This window comes from Danio rerio, chromosome 13 (genome assembly GCF_052040795.2).
Source record: "Danio rerio strain M-AB ecotype USA chromosome 13, GRCz13ab, whole genome shotgun sequence".
Classification (NCBI taxonomy): domain Eukaryota; kingdom Metazoa; phylum Chordata; class Actinopteri; order Cypriniformes; family Danionidae; genus Danio; species Danio rerio.
This window is the reverse complement of record NC_141033.1, coordinates 20,427,501-20,444,818: the sequence shown is the minus strand read 5'-3', so window position 1 is coordinate 20,444,818 and position 17,318 is coordinate 20,427,501. Positions and strand designations below refer to the sequence as shown.

Genomic DNA, 17,318 nt, shown 5'->3' with positions numbered 1-17,318 from the left:
CGGTTATTCACTGAAGCTAAGCAGGACTGAGCCTGGTCAGAACCTGGATGGGAGACCACATTGGAAAATTAGGCTGCTGTTGGAAGTGGTGTTAGAGAGGCCAGCAGGGGGCGCTCAACCTGCGGTCTGTGTGAGTCCTAATGCCCCAGTAAAAGTGAAGGGGACACTACACTGTTATTGAGTGCTGTCTTTCGGATGGGACATTAAACCGAGGTCCTGGCTCTCTGTGGTCATTAAAAATCCCATGGCACTTCTCATAAAGAGTAGGGGTGTAACCCCAGTGTCCTGGCCTAAGTCCTTCAATCAGCCCTTATGATCAAGGCCTCCCAATCATCCCCATCCACTGAATTGGCTCTATCACTGTCTCTTCACTCCACCAATAGCTTATGTGCGGTAAGTGCACTGGCGACATCCATGTGGATGCTGCACACTGGTGGTGTATGGCCATACACGATAAATGCGGTATGTAAATACACTCCTATTTTCTCACAGATGTCTCTAGTCTCTCAAAGGACACCACTAGTCTCTCACAGATATTTCAAGTCTATCACAGGACACCACTAGTCTCTCACAGGACATCACTAACTCTCACAGATATCTTGAGTCTCTCACACGGCATCACTAGTCTCTCACAGATATCTCTAATCTTTCACAGGACATTACTAGTCTCTCACAGAGATTTCGAGTCTCTCACAGGACACCGCTAGTCTCTCACAGGACATCACTAACTCTCACAGATATCTCGAGTCTCTCACAGGACACCGCTAGTCTCTCACAGGACACCGCTAGTCTCTCACAGATTTCTCTAGTCTCTCACAGGACATTTCTTGCTTTTGAGTTAGTCCAAAGTGCATAAACTAAGCATTAGCATTTTACTACAGCTAGATTTTTTGCCCCTTTGGTTACACAGATTTTACTTCACATGTAAACGCATCGACATTAAGCTACATTTTACTCATATTACGACTCATTTTTTAAGCAGATTTTACTCTACTTGCACTTCATTTTTTGGCAAGTAATGGTCCTTTTACTTCAGTAGGACTTTTTTAGTACTCTAGTACACTTTCCAGAACTATGCACCGATTACACACTTTACCGTTTTAATTGAAAATGATAAATCATGCACAAAAAAGAAACACACATAAACATTCACATGCACGCTCATGTACTTAATAAAGTATAGTAAACTTGCTCATGCTACTATCAGGTAATGAAATGGCTGAGAAGACCACAAAGGTAACTCTAGCACTGCTGTATGCTGAAACAGAAGCTGAAGGAAAAGATAACAAGCAAAGGCCAAGAGTCACAGGGTTTCCACCCCATTAGTCAAAGCAGGGAGTGGGGGGCTGCTGCCCATCGCAATATTTTACTTATCGTCTCACTTCCATTCAATTAAACCCTATAATCCTGCACATTTGTAACAAACACATGCTTGAAAATGTCAGTATTACAATCAGGCCACCAAAACAACCTCTGAATGTTCAAGGACAAAACACACTCTTCTGTTATGAGTTGTTAAAGTGCATTTGGAAGAGCTCCAGGTGACAGGCTTCTGAGAGACATCTCAAGCTGATACACAAACAGCTAAACAAAATAAGGTCATGTTGATGCATTATCATTATTATTAGGTTTTAATTTATGCACAGATTTTAAATTAAATTAAATTAAATTAAATTAAATTAAATTAAATTAAATTTAATTTAATTTAATTTAATTTAATTTAATTTAATTTAATTTAATTTAATTTAATTTAATTTAATTTAATTTAATTTAATTTAAACATACAAGCCAGGCTACTGGAGAGGAGTATCCTGTCGATGGTTGAACCTATGATCCAGAAAGAACAACGGTCTTCGTCCAGGCCGTGGTACGGTGGACCAGCTCTATACTCTCACCAGGGTGAGAGGGTTCATGGTAGTATGCCCAACCAGTCCACATGTATTTTGTGGATTGGAGAAGGCATTTGACTGTGTCCCTCATGGCATTCTGTGGAGGGTGCTCTGTTAAGGGCTGTCTCATCCCTGTATGAACAGAGTAGGTGTCTGATTCGCATTGCTGGCTATAAATCAGACTTGTTCCCAGTGCATGTTGAACTCGGGCAGGGCTGCGCTTTGTCACGAGTTCTGTTCATAATTTTTATGGAAAGAATTTCAAGGCGCAGCCTTGGGCTGGAGGGGGGTTATTCACAGACGATGTTGTTCTGTTGGCTTCATCAAACATGGACCTTCAACATGCACTGTGGCGGTTTGCTGCTGAGTGTGACGCAGCTGGGATGAGAATCAGCACCTCCAAGTCCAAGGCCAGGTTGGAGTAAAGTCCTTAGCCCAGGTGGAGGAGTTCAAGGATCTCGGGGTTTTGTTCACAAGTGAGGGAAGGATGGAGCATGATATTGACAGGCGGATCAGAGCAGCAGCAGCTGTAATGTGGTCAATGTACCGGTCCATTATGGTAAAGAAGGAGCTGAGCCAGGGGCAAAGCTCTCAATTTACTGGTCACTCTACGTACCAACTCTCACCTATGGTCATGAACTTTTGGTCATGACTGAAAGGACAAGATCTCGTATACAAGTGGTCGAAATGAGTTTCCTTCACAGGGTGGCAGGGCGCACCCTTGTAGATAGGGTAAGGAGCTCTGTCACCCGGGAATAGCTCAGAGTAAAGCCGCTGTTCCTCCACATTGAGAGAAGTCAGCTGAGGTGGCTTGGGCAACTGAAGCATACCTAGGGAGGTGTTTCAGGCATGTCCTACCAGGGGGAAGACCCAGGACATGCTGGAGGGACTATGTCTCTCAGTTGGCCTGGGAATGCCTCTGGATCCCCCGGAGGAGCTGGAGGAAGTGACTGGAGAAAGGGAAGTCTGGGGTTCTCTCCTAAGACTGCTACCCCGCGACCCCCGGAAAGTGATAGAAAATAAATGAATGACATAGGCTGTTTCTCATTATGTGTTCTTCAGCAATCTTGCGTCCTTGTGTTCTCATGTAACATCATCATCAACTGCCAAAGTTTAGTTCCAAAACTCAAGACTGCAAGAACAGAGGACGCTTGAAACTTCCCGGATGTGTTCTTAATATTGAGGACGCATTGATGCAGACTAGAGCACCGAATTCGCTGTAGAAGTCCCAGAAGTTTTTGTGACTGGAGGTGGGAAGCGCAGCATTTTTACATTTGCTAACACTGCATTTATCATTATATACACTCAAAAAAATGTGTTTTACTTGTTCAAACTACTTCATTAAAATGCGCTGAAACAACACAATCCTTGAGATTTCATTGGGACAGCTTAATTTCCCTTAATTTTTTATGTTCAATCCACATACATTTGTTAAAAGTGTTAAGTGAACTTAATTTGTGTTGGGACAACATGAATAAATTATGTGGAATTATGTGGTATCAAACATTTCACCGTCATTAAACACAGTTACTGTCTTTCTCCCCTGCGTCTGTGTTTGTTTTTCCTCGGTGAAAATCAGCGCGTAATCAAATGGAAACTCCCATTTATTTTCAAATCCTTCACTTTTCCCTCCCCCGACACTCCCACCCAAATAGAGCTAGACACACCCACTTTCCTGATTTTTCCAAACTAGAGGTGTGAAAACACTCGCTGAAACGGGGGGGTTCATGGCCCTTTAAAGTTCAGAGATAGTACTTATTTGTCTCAGGAGTTTCCCAAAATGAAGAAAAATTGAATAATGAATGTTGAAAAGAGTATGCCAAATGTTCCCGGATTGTTTACTATTTCCGTAAAAAAAAATTCAAAGGGCACCTAGTTTACCCCTTTTTTTAAGATTTATTATTAATATAATGGTTCTTCTGAGTGTTTCAGTTTAGGTTCAGTTCAAAACACAATTCAGATTTTTTTTATTATAATGTATAAAAAGTGTCATTTTGGGGGCGTGTACAAAGCTTGCTGTTTTAGTGGTGTGTTGCTTCACATGAAAATAAGTTTCGACTTCCCGTCCAACCTAACAACGGGACGGAGCCAAGAGTTCCCCTGCTTTGTGTATGGCAACAGACAGGCAGACGGAGAGAAGCAACATGAGTAAGAGGACCAGCATTCAGCATTCAGCTGTACATGTACGAATCGAGAGGAGTCTGTTGGTGCCCTGAATTTCACAAATCGAAAACTTTGTGAGTAATAATATATCATCAGATGCTTCCTCAGGTTCTACATTGAAGCCTTTGGTGTCGAATGTGTTTTAACAGCTGGCAAACAAATTTTGCACTGAACTGTTATATGTGTACCCTTCACTGATTTCAGTGTAAAATGATTTTAAATTTCCAGCAATGAAATGCATTTTTATCACTCGCCATGGTGGCAGCTCTCAGACTGGTTGTAGTAGCCTAATGCTTTAAGTGGCAGAGAGGATTAACGTAACTGATAGACGTGGTGCGCAGCAAATTCAAAACGGAAAACTAATCAAAAGCATCAGAATAGCGCCGCTTTAATAAAAGGCCTTAGCAGAAGGCATCGTACATATCAGAAACAGGCAAAGCAACAGATTAATATTATTCAACATATCCCGGATTCTTTAAGAAAATGTTTAGATGTAACCACATTTGTAATCTTTAACAATCAATACTGTGAATTGTGACCTAAACTAAAGTTTTACCATAAAATCTTTCCCACTTACCATGTAGTCTTCTCTTTTGAATAGCGAATGCCTGGCACCTTCCCCACGCGTCTCACCACCATACGCAGACGGTTGTTTCCGGTCAGGACTTTCACAGCACTGCTCATAGTGATGCTCTCCAGACTTATGCCGTTCACCTCAACCAGCTTATCCCCAACACACAGGCCTGCCATCTCTGTAGTGTGGAACAAGAACACACGTATGAATGTTTGGGATGAAATCTTAGTCGTGTTGTCATCAAAAGTGATTACCGCTTCTGTGTTTTGGTACCTGCAGTGCTGTCGTCCTCCACCTTGCTGACAAAGATTCCCAGGCCATGCTCAGATCCTCCGCGCACACTGAAACCCAGATGGCCATCCTCACTTTTATCTACAGTGATCGTGTGGATGTCTTCACTGTCATCTCCACCTACATTACAGCACACCATCAAACATAACACAGTGATTTTTCATGAATCATTTTATCTTTAACAAAAGTTTTTTCAATAATAGTAGAACATAATTTTAGACAATAATATTTGAGAAGCCCTGCTATATTTACAGATAAGGAAAGGCTCCTCTCAGCCTTGATAGTCAATAACAAAATTTGTTATAAAAAATGGTTTCTCAATTTCAAACCATATAAAGTATAACTAATTATGTAAATATTTTGATGTCAACTCATTTATTGTCATAATTTCACTATAAAAATGTCACATATTGACAGTAAACATCAAAAGAATGTTTAACATGTCTCATTTGATGGAGTTTATTTTTTTCTTTCACTGCTTTTGTCATATTTTAACACAATATATTATATTTCTTTATAATTTAGTTAATAATAGGCTGTCACGGTGGCGCAGTGGGTAACATGATCACTGGTTCGAGCATCGGCTGGGTCAGTTGTCATTTCTGTGTGGACTTTGCATGCCCGTGTTCGCGTGGGCTTCCTCCGGGTGTAATAATAATAATAATAATAATAATAATAATAATAATAATAATAATAATAATTCCTAAAATTTATAAAGCCCTTTTCTTGACACTCAAAGTACTTTACACATTAGGAGGGAATCTTGTCATCTACCACCAGTGTGCAGCATCCACACACAAGCTGATTGGTGGAGAGGAGACAGAGTGATGAATCCAATTATGATATGGGATGGTTATGAGGCCGTGACTGACAGAGGCCCGTGGGCAAATTTGGCCAGGATGCCAGAGTTAAACCCCCACTCTTTTTTAAAGAACATTCTGGGATTTTTCACGACCACAAAGAGTAAGGTCCTCAGTTTAACATCTTATCTGAAGAACAGTGCTCACTGAGCAGTATAGAGTCCCCTTCGGCCCCTTACGACCCATACAGACTGCAGGTTGAGTGCCCTCTCACTAACAAATTATTCAATAGGTTGCAACCTCACTAACACCCCTTTCGGCAGCAACCTAGCTTTCCCATGTGGTTTCCTATCCAGGTACTGACCGGGTACAGCCACGCTTAGCTTCAGTGGATGACCATGTGAGAATTGCAGAGAGCTAGCTGCACAATTCCAAAGACATGCGCTATAGGGGAATTATGTAAGCTAAATTGACCATAGTGTAAGAGTGTGAATGAGTGTGTATGGATGTTTCCCAGAGATGGGTTGCATCTGGAAAGGCATCCGCTGTGTAAAACATATGCTGGATAAGTTGGCGGTTTATTCTACTGTGACGAGCCCAAATTAATAAAGGGACTAAGCCGAAAATAAAATGAATAAATGAATGAATAGTAATTAATATAATTCAGTTATTCAATTTCCTTCAGGAACCACACGCCAACACAGGGAGAACATACAAATTCCACTTAGCAACGCCAACTGGCCCAGCTAGGACTCGAACCAGCAACCTACTTGCTCTGAGGCTTGCTCTGAGTGTTAACCCCTGAGCCACCGTGCCACCCTTTAAATAATATAACATAACACAATATATTATATTATATAAATTCATATTTCCTATCATGACAAACAATGCTTCTCCTGCATAATTTGATTATATTTATTATATTATTGTGCTTTATTTACATTTATTAATCATTGTTCAACATCTACTAATATATGTTCACTGTAACATTAATTTGGATGTTCAGAACAGGAAGGAGGTGTGAATTCAAATGCAGGGTTTATTAAATGGAATGGTCAGGCAAGCAACAGACAACACAGGGGCAAAGAGATGTATATGGGCAATCCAGAGTCGTGGTCGATAAACAGGCAGATGGTCAGTACAGGTAGGGATGGCTGACGGGAAACTGACATTTCGACAGTGTCGAGATTGCCCGAAGGGCAATAGTTTTGAAACACTGCATCGAAGCATGATCCGAAAAACCCAGGTCACGTGACTAAAGTGTTTCGAAACCCCTGGTCATGTGACTAAAGCTATTCAAAGCATCGACCATTTCGAGACCTGGCGAATCTGCCTTTGACTGACAGGGTCAGAAAAAGCTTCTGTCTCATATAGCCTAGTGGACTATGCGTGTGCACGTTGTTACTGTTCTTCAACTGGCTTTTGGGTTCGAAACCTGACTTGTACAAATACTCCGAAATCTGCTGCCATCAATTTAGCATAATTTTTGTAACACTGTAAAACAATACTTAATATTTTTACAGTGATGTGATGGTTGGGTTTAGGGTTTGGGTAGACGTTAATAAAATATAATAAATTGGAAATTTAATGAATAATATAAATAAATCTTATTAACTTCCGGCCACAACCTTATCTAATTAAGCAACAATCCTGTTTTATAACCAAACATGACATATTTATTCACAAAGTGAATAATCAGATATCAGACCAATGGTGAAACAAAACGATGCAAGAACAGAGCATTTCAAACTGATATTAGGCATTTCAAAATAGCTGCATCAGCCTGTATTCGAACCCACTATCCTTGCATGCTAATCAGGAACTCTCCCCGCTCCACTATTTTACTTGACGGTTCAACTCTACAAAGTAAGGTTTAATACCTCAATTTGCTCAGCTGGTTCTTTGCCGAAGCTGTTCCAGTGCAATACATAAAAAATGTCCACTAGGTGTCACGGTAGAGACGGGTTTCGAAACATTTCGAAACTTTGACACTTTTGCTTCTACTGTTTTAGTGTTTCATGAAGCCTCGCTTTGCCCATCACTAAGTACAAGCAGGCAGCTGGCAACGTAAACAAACAAAACAAAGCAAGGTTCAAAAACACAGAAGGCAAGGCAAAGAAAATGCACCGTAATGTTCGCTATACAGTTCAACAAGACTCAGCAACTTGTGTGAGAAACAGAGGAGTTTAAATAGGCCAAGTAATCAATGATCATGAGTATTAGCTGTGTCTGGGCCAAATGTGTGAGTGGTGCATGACTGAATATGTAGATATTTTGCTGGCAGATTTGTAGTTCTCCAGTGATCTGCATGTTTTCCAGCAATCTGCACAGGCTGGATCCCAGGTGATGGTGACATTAACATTAGTTAATGCAACTAAAACAAATTTAAGAAGTTAACATGTACTAGACGTAGTTGTGGCCTAATGATTAATCAGTGAGACTGCTAACCCAAAGGTTATTGGTTTGATTCCTGGTCCCTACAGGAATTGAAGATCTGGGAGTGAATGAACCGCACACTCTCCATCTTCGATACCAAGCACAGGTGCCCTTAAGCAAGTTGCCCTTAACCCCTAATTGGTCCCTGGGTGCTGGAGACAATGGCTGCCCATTGTTTCAGACGTATTCTCACAGTGTGTTTGTGTGTGTGTGACCCCACTCAAAAATGTGTGCACTTGGATGGGTTTAAAAAAAAGAGAACCAATTTTGAGTATGGGTAAAAACCAAGCGGCAACCTCCCGCTCTCCAGCGTGAAGCAAATACGGAAGTAACTCAAATTGCAATTCATCATAACTCCGCTAGTCCTGGATCCATAATAGAGCAGATTTTTATTGACCCCACTTTTAAAATGGCCAACTACAACAGAAAAAAGGTGTTTACAGCCTGGTACAAAGAACGATTTGGATTCATATAGCTAATATTACCGTTCATAAAAACTGTGAGGGGGGTGATTTTTTTATAACTCATCCGTTTCCATTATACTAGGTTGTATTAAGTTTGCATAATTAAAGTGTGGCCACTTGAGTGACAGCTACAGTAGGTCTCGCTGGTTGCCATCACTTCACCTCAGCTAATTTCAGCTGATTAGCCGCTGAACTCAGCATATACATCATGTTTTTGTTTTGTTTCTGTGGCTTTACACAGTCAGTTGCCTTTTGGAATTATTTCTTACAATTATTAGATGATAATTGTTGTGCATGCTGTGTGCACATAATTGTGCTCACAAACCATTCACATGGCCTTCGTTTCATAGTTGAGTGAAATTATATACTTATATACCATCTTTTTAGATGTATTTGTTTTATTTAAGATCATTTATAATTTTCTTTAGACCTATAAAGCACTCCAGAATCTGACAGATTGATTAGCTGTAGGCTCTACAACAGTCATCTGAAATGTTGTCATACAGTGTTATGCCTGGATGTCATAAATAGCTTTGCATTTACTAACAGACTATATTTGAAGTGTTTGGAAGTAATTCGCTTTTTCCACTTATAGGAAAACTTTATAACAACAATGTTTAGTGGCTCAATGTATAACAACAGTGTTTTTTGAAGTCTAAACACTTTATTGATATAGTGTACAACCAATAACATTTGATCAGAACACAAACGAGTCGCAGTTAAGGAAGTATTCAGCGTTTCTCGCCTGTTTAAGCAAAAGGATAGCAGGCGTCTGTAGCTCCGCTCACGCTCTGCCTCTTTGCCCTTGTTTGGTATCCCCCGGACAGTGCGATGATGCACAAACAAAATGGCTATGGTTGACCATGCCTACTGGTAGCTTCTTTTGGGTTCTTCAGAAACCTATGAGTGACATCACAGATACTACGTCCATATCTTATACAGTCTATGGTAAAAAGCATCCTTGGCAAAGCTCTAACAATGAATTACTTTATTTTCATTACCTAACATTAACAAGATGAATAAAAACTGTTGTAAATGTTCTGTTCGCTGTTTGTTCATGTTAGCTAATACAATAACATTAATTAATGGAACCTTATAGTAAAGTGTTAACTATCCATTACTGCACTGTAAAAAATTAATACGCAAAAATTTGCTACTTTGAAATATTTTAATCAAGTAATCCTGTTTCAAAGGGTCATAAAACCCTGGACTAGATGAGATTTTAACAGATTTGTTTGTTGAACTTTTACTGTCTTACAATAAAGGCAATGTTAGCTTTAATTGTAGGGATTAAATGGCTAATTTTCATCTTTTTCATCCTCTGTTTTTTTCATCTATAAGTTTAAAACCTTTATTGGAGTGGCATCACTTTTGGTAGCATAAGACTACAAGTACTAAAATTACATGCCAAAGTTTAACAAGATTGAGTAGTGAGAAGAGCTGCCTCTGAATTATTTGGTCAAGCTGTGAGACTGTGCATTGGCATTCAAGATGCAAGTGTTTAAAAGTTGTGACTATTAACTGATTCGTTCATTGCAGTCAGAGGATCAATTATTGCAACTATTTAAAAGTCAAACTAAAATTAGAGTCGGATCGTTGCTCAACAGCAGAAAAGCTGTCCACATGGTAAGAGGTCAGCTGGTAGTGAGAAAATAAACAGAATCCATCTGTAGCATCTAACCGTGCAGTAGCATTCATTTTAAAGAAAAAATGCAGCCATACGTAGCCCTGTCTACATAATTTGTGCTCTCCAGAAATGTATACAGGGATGCGTTTTCACAATAAGCCTGTATTGCAATATTTACAATCAGGTGACATATCATCCATGGAAAAATGTCACCCAATAGTCAAAACAGGTCTCCCTAAATTACTGCAGGTGAAGCCACAAGCATAAATTCTGATGTAAGTACCATTTAAAGGGGATATGTGAACAATTTAGAAGCCATAGTCCTTATCTGTGCTTGCATTCATGAAAACACATGATGTAAAAGAAAGTATTTAAGAGAGTATTTGAGCCCACCAATAAACTCACAGTGAAGGTCTTTTTTGTTGTTTTTTTTCCACTAAAAGTAAAAAAGTACTTTGGAATATGACTTTCAAACATTTTAGTGCCTGTGAACATGTATGTCCCTTCAAAGCAGGTATGTGTGGGTACATTTTAAAATAAGCACTTTTTATTAATATAAATCTTGCATTTCCTAATGTGTTTTACTCAGAGTCAGTACAAGCCATAGATAGATGACAGTTGTTTGGTATCCTCTTTCTTTTCTACTTTCTCTGCCATGCCCACTTCTGCTCACAGCTTTCCACTGCTATTGAAGTTACATTATCTGAAGCAGACCTGAACTGAAAGATGGAGGTTTCATAATGACTTTACAATGACATAATGATTATATATATATATATATATATATATATATATATATATATATATATATATATATATATATATATATATATATATATATATAGTGCATCCGGAAAGTATATAGCGCTTCACTTTTTCCACATTTTTTTATCTAACAGCCTAATTGCAAAATAGATTAAATTAATTTATTTCCTTAAAATTCTACACACAATAAATCATAATGACAATGTGAAAAAAGACTTTTTGAAACTTTTATTTAAAATAAAAACCTGAAAAATCACAAGTCATAAGTCATAAGTATTTGCCGTGAAGCTCTAAATTGAGCTCAGTTACATTTTGTTTCCACTGATCATTCTTGAGATGTTTCAGCAGCTTAACTGGAGTTCACCTGTGGTAAATTCAGTAGATTGGACATGATTTGAAAAGGCATACACCTGTCTATATATGGTCCCAGGGTGGAGAGTGCATGTCAAAGCACAAACCAATCATGAAGACAAAGGAATTGTCTGTAGACCTCAGAGACAGGACGTTACGTTTGGAGAAAATCTGGCAGCGCTCATTACCGGCCTAATACCATCTCTATGTTGAAGCATGGTGGTGACAGCATCATGCTGTGGGAATATCAATGGAGTGGCTTTAAAACAACTCAGTGAATGTCTTTAAGTGGCCCAGCCAGAGCCCAGACTTAAATCCTATTGAACATCTCTGGAGAGATCCGAAAATGGCTGTACACCATCGATTCCTATCCAACCTCTAAGAGCTTGAGAGGTACTGCAAAAAGGAATGGAAGAAATTCACAAAGACAGGTGTGCCGAGCTTGAGGCATCATATTCAAAAAGACCGAAGGCTGTAATTGCTGCTAACAGTGCATCAACAAAGTATTGAGCAAAAGCTATGATTACTGATCTACATGTGATTTTTCAGGGTTTTTATTTTTAATAAATTTGCAACAATTTCATTCATTCATTTATTTTCTTGTCGGCTTAGTCCCTTTATTCATCCAGGGTAGCCACAGTGGAATGAACCGCCAACTTATCCAGCAAGTTTTTACACAGCAGATGCCCTTCCAGCCACAACCCATCTCTGGGAAACATCCACACACACCCACTCATAAACTACGGACAATGTAGCCTACCCAATTCACCTGTACTGCATGTCTTTGGACTGTGGGGGAAACTGGAGCACCCGGAGGAAACCCACACGAAGGCAGCGAAACCATACAAACTCCACACAGAAACGTCAACTGAGCCGAGGCTCGAACCACCGACCCAGCGACCTTCTTGCTGTGAGGCGACAGCACTACCTACTGCGCCACTGCTTTACCCCACAACAATTTCAAAAAATCTTTTTTCACATTTTCATTATGGGGTATGGTGTGTAGAATTTTGAGGAAATAAATGAATTTAATCCACCTTGGAATAAGGCTGTAACATAAAAATTTGGAAAAAGTGAAGCGCTATATCCACTTTTCAGATATGTATATAGATTTGTTATATAATTTGTATAACTGTCATAATTATACAAATTATAATCGATATACTACCATTACACATAGTAAATCTGTAAGTAAAAAGGGGTAATTTTTATGCTTTCTCATTTTAAATGTTTAGAGCATAATGTTGTTGTTTGAACATGAAAATGAAAAGAAACAAAGCACAAATTCCCTATAAAGGCAAGTTATTCTCTGAATCAGAAAGCGTCGTTTCATAACTCCCTCAAAGGATCTTAGTCCTATGTTCTCTAATAGAACTGCTGTTACCTCAACATCATGAATTGAAATAATTCCTGAACAATGCACGATTGGAGGAAAAGGCCTGGTTGAGTTGCGTTAATACTTTGTTTTCACTGTGACCATGAGTTTTACAGATGTAATATACTGATACACATGCAATTTCCTTCCCAACAGTTTAAATTAAAAAAAAAAAATTGCATATAAAGAAACACAAAAATGCATGTGGAGGACGTCAAACAGCATTTACAGCATGGTAAGATAATAAGTGAACCGTTAGGTATCTTATTCAATTCAACAGAAAATCAGTGGACATCTGAGACTTGCATCATATCATATTTATATATAATATGATACAAGTATCATATTTTGCTTTTAAACAGAATAATTATATTTTAGAAACAGATACCTAAATCTGACCTCATAATCAATTTAAGATAGAATTATAGAAGAATTGTATTTTTAAGAATTAAGATAGAATTGAATTAAAGTACATTTTAAAGCTAACGCTAAGTGGGGTGTATCAAAGGAAAACTGACGACAATGATATGAACTGCTACTCTTGAGACTCACCATCGACAGGCGCGTTGATGAGGATGACCCGGCCCATAGGGGAGGAAGACCTCACTCCTCTCTGGCGCTGCTGCTTCTTGTGAAGGTAGCGCGGTAGAGTCGAGGTGCCCGAGGGACCTGGCTGGGCACTGGGATGAGCCCCATTCGTCATGTCTTTGCGTGCCGTGTCAGACGAATGAGCCATGGCAAAGTGCCGACCTCCCCTCTAACCCTCATCCAGGGTCTGAGCTGCCAAAGGGAAAACTAGCAGTCCGGTGGGTCACTAGCAGGATTACAGTCCAGAGGATTAGCTCCACAAAAGGAAACTCCACTGCAATAGTGTGGGAAGAAACTGCTATGGCTCCAGCATTGTTCACTTTAAATTAGATCCATTGATCCAAATGACTCATCATACTTATAATCGTTCCATACAGCAGCTGATAAACCAATGTTATCATAAAAGCAGAGGAAAAGCAAAGTGTATCCTAATGTGCATTGTTCGGAAGAGAGCCTCACAATGGCAGAGGTTGTGTAAAAGCGGCTGGGGTCTTTTTGCTGAGTTGAAAGTCTGCTGGTTGGACTGGATCATCAGGCTGGTGTCCCTCCTCAGTGCCAGTGGAGCTCTGCTTGGCAGGAGTCCGTCATCTGGTCCACCCAGGCCTCAGAGTCTCACCTTTACCTGCCAGTGATCCAAGACGACAGAGAAAGATCTGTGAGAACCCAGCCGCGCAATGACTAATTTCCCATGGGAGGTAAAGTGATATCAGCAATTATTGCATTCTGGAAAGTAAAGGGTTGCACTGTTTCCACAGCAAGATATACTGAGCTGATGAGGTTCACTAATACGTTTAGACTTGTTCTTTTAGATTAAGAATGCAGGGTGGTGCCTCAGAAATGTGCGCCATTTGTTTGCATTCGGTCATTGGATAAAGTCTGTGTGAACTTGATGTTCCTACCCAATTCATTTCATTAATTAATTAATTTATTTATTTAATCATTCATTCATTTTTAGCTTAGTTCCTTTATTAATCAGGGTCACCACAGCGGAATGAACCGCCGACTTATTCAGCATATATTTTATGCAGCGATTGCCCTTCCAACTGCATCCTAACTCTGGGAAACATTCATACACACTCATTCACACACATACACAATGGTCAAAATAGCTTACCCAATTCACCTGTACAGCTTGTCTTTGTACTTGTGGGGGAAACCGGAGCACTCGGAGGAAACCCACGCGAACATAGGGACAACATGCAAACTCCCCACAGAATTTTCAACTGACCCAGCTGAGGCCTAAACCAGTGACCTTGCTGTGAGGCAATTGTGCTACCCACTGCGCCACGTGCAGCCCCCATTGTATTTTTAGTATTGTGAAATGTTTTAATTTTAAATAGAGAGTATATTTTATTCCCCTCCTTCTTATCTTTAATCATAGTGGTTGGATGTAAGAGGTAAAGGAAGCTCTACTTAAACTGATGTCATCAGAGAAGCAGATTCATTCCAGAGCAGAAGCAAATTCTTTATTTATTATTCTATGAATTATTTTACTTGGATTAATTGTTTACCTCTAGTTTTGCTAATTGCAATGTCTCTAAATTAATTTTTCTCACAAAAAGATTACAAATCTGTCATGGTTTGCTTATTTTCCACTAACTCCAAACCAGGAGCCCGTTTCCCAACACCATCGTTAGCCAACTAAAGTCGCAAGTTGCAGCGTTACAAATTTAGTTTGTTGATTTGTCGTTACCCAAATCCATGGTTCCAACGAACATTCGCAAACTGTGTCGCAAACTTGAGCACTTGCAACTATACCTCTGGAGCTGTAGTTAGAAACATTGTTCCTGGCTGTGTTCTATTCCCACTTATCCCCCCTATGCCCTATTCATTTAGAACATTCTAACATTTAAACTTGAAATATTTATTTTTTTAAAAAGCATCAAGGTAATCTCTCTTAGGTGTAATTTGCTTTTAAATCATTTTTACAGTTCAGTTTTATCGATCTTCATGTTTACAACTGCGCTTCCTTCGCAGTGCACTGTAAAAAACAATGATGTCATTTTGAACACAACTGTGGCTAATGACGAAAGCTACAGGTGACCTATTATTTAAAAGCAGAATTTATGTTACGTGTCCGAAGCTTGTGAAAACAAAATAACATAGCATATGTTAATGCTTTTATTTTATAGTAGCTTATTTATTAATATCTGTACTGTATACACTGTAAAAAATGCAGGGTTCACACAACTCATTTGTTGTCCCAATACAAATCAATTAAGTTAACTTAACACTTTTAACAAATTTATGTGGATTGAACATAAATAAATTAAGCTGTCCCAAAGAAATCTCAATAATTGTGTTGTTTCAGACATTTTGACTTTGAACAAGTAAAAAAAAAAAAAAAAATATATATATATATATATATATATATATATATATATATATATATATATATATATATATATATATATATATATATATATATATATTGAGTGCATGACATGAGCCTGTTGGTTAGAAGATTTCTGCAGTGGTTTGCATGTGACAAATTGTGAAAGTAGACTTTTTCAAAAAAAAATAAATTAATTAAAAATATCCTACTTAATAATAATAACAACAATAATCTTCATCATCATCATTAATATTATTTATATTACTATTAAAGTAGGATTTTTTTTATTTCCTAATAAATAATAAATATTACATTTCATTTCTTAATAAATAGCCTCATTATTAATTTATTTATTATATATATATATTAGAATACGTGTTAGGTTTTATAAGTGATTTTATGTTCATTAAGAACATAAAATATGTTATGTATATATATATATATATATATATATATATATATATATATGTTCTCAATAATATTTGTAAAGGAAACACAGGCCCTATATGTGCCATTTACATATATTTCAACTAATATGGAAAGCGAGTGCATGTTTTTACTAAAACTAATTTAGAATTTTTTTTAAATGTGTGTGCATTTAAAAAATAGAATTTGCACACAAAAAAATGAGATTCTTCTCTAAAGAAGTTTTTAATCCACCCTGTTTAGAGCATCATTGTGTGCGTTTTACATCATAACTAACCTTGTTCAAACGATGGATCTGCAACAGAGAAACTACAGGTTTTGGGAAACACTCGTCACTACATCATTCTTTTCCCAAACGATGCATCGTACTATGACAGATTAGCTGCAAGTTACGTCGTTGCTTGGGAAATGCACCCCTGTTTGAGTTTTGTTCCTCTGCTAAACACAAACTATGCTATGTCAGAAACCGGCAGCTATTGACGTGCACAGGGTTTTTTTCCTACTATGGATTCAATGCTATCGGTTATCAGCATTTTAAAAATATCTTCAATTTAGTTCTGAAGAAAACCAATTGAGACCACTTGAGTGTGAGTAAACGATGAGTAAATATTAATTTTGGGGTGAACTTTCCCTTACATGTTTTTATGAACCAAACTGAAATCTGTTTACTTTCACTTTCATATTCAGTGTAAAAAAATAAGATTTTTAGTGACTAAAAATATGCTTCCATCCCTTGGGCTCCTTTTAAACATTACCAATACATTACTTAAACTGAAGCTTTAGAAACATATACAACTGGATGTACAGAGTGTGTAAAACTGACACAAAATTGAATATTCTCAAGACAATAGTTGACTACAATAAAGAGTAAAACATATTTAGGATTTGACAACATGTAAAACAGCAGTAAAATAGAACAAAAATATTTCTCTCAGAAGGAAACAATCTGGAACTAACTGTGAGGTCTGCTGGTTCTGACTGAGAGGATCACAACTTAACCCTACCCATTTACAGGGAAAGAGTGTGCTGGTTCACTTTCTAAAAGAAAAAAAAACTAATTCTGTATGATTTATAAGTTTTTTGTAAATAAGGGACATCAGCAATGTCTTCAAAATTAGCCGTTTCATTGTAATACATCATGTGTCGTACCAAGTCATTATACGCATTTGTGTCATGTCACAAAAACGCACGTGTACACACAAAACATAAATCCATTTTAGTCCAATACGAGTCA

General features: G+C 38.2%; 1 protein-coding gene across 2 annotated transcripts in view; it reads right to left on the bottom strand.

Annotated features, from left to right (window-relative positions):
- Window positions 1–17,318, bottom strand: part of pdzd7a (PDZ domain containing 7a) — an 88,910-nt gene that overhangs the window by 71,113 nt on the left and 479 nt on the right. For both annotated transcript variants that reach the window (NM_001442401.1, NM_001190757.2), the window contains 3 exon segments: window positions 4,630–4,804; window positions 4,900–5,037; window positions 13,288–13,945. In NM_001442401.1, the coding sequence (NP_001429330.1) occupies window positions 4,630–4,804; window positions 4,900–5,037; window positions 13,288–13,471 (497 nt within the window). In that variant the 5' untranslated portion in view covers window positions 13,472–13,945.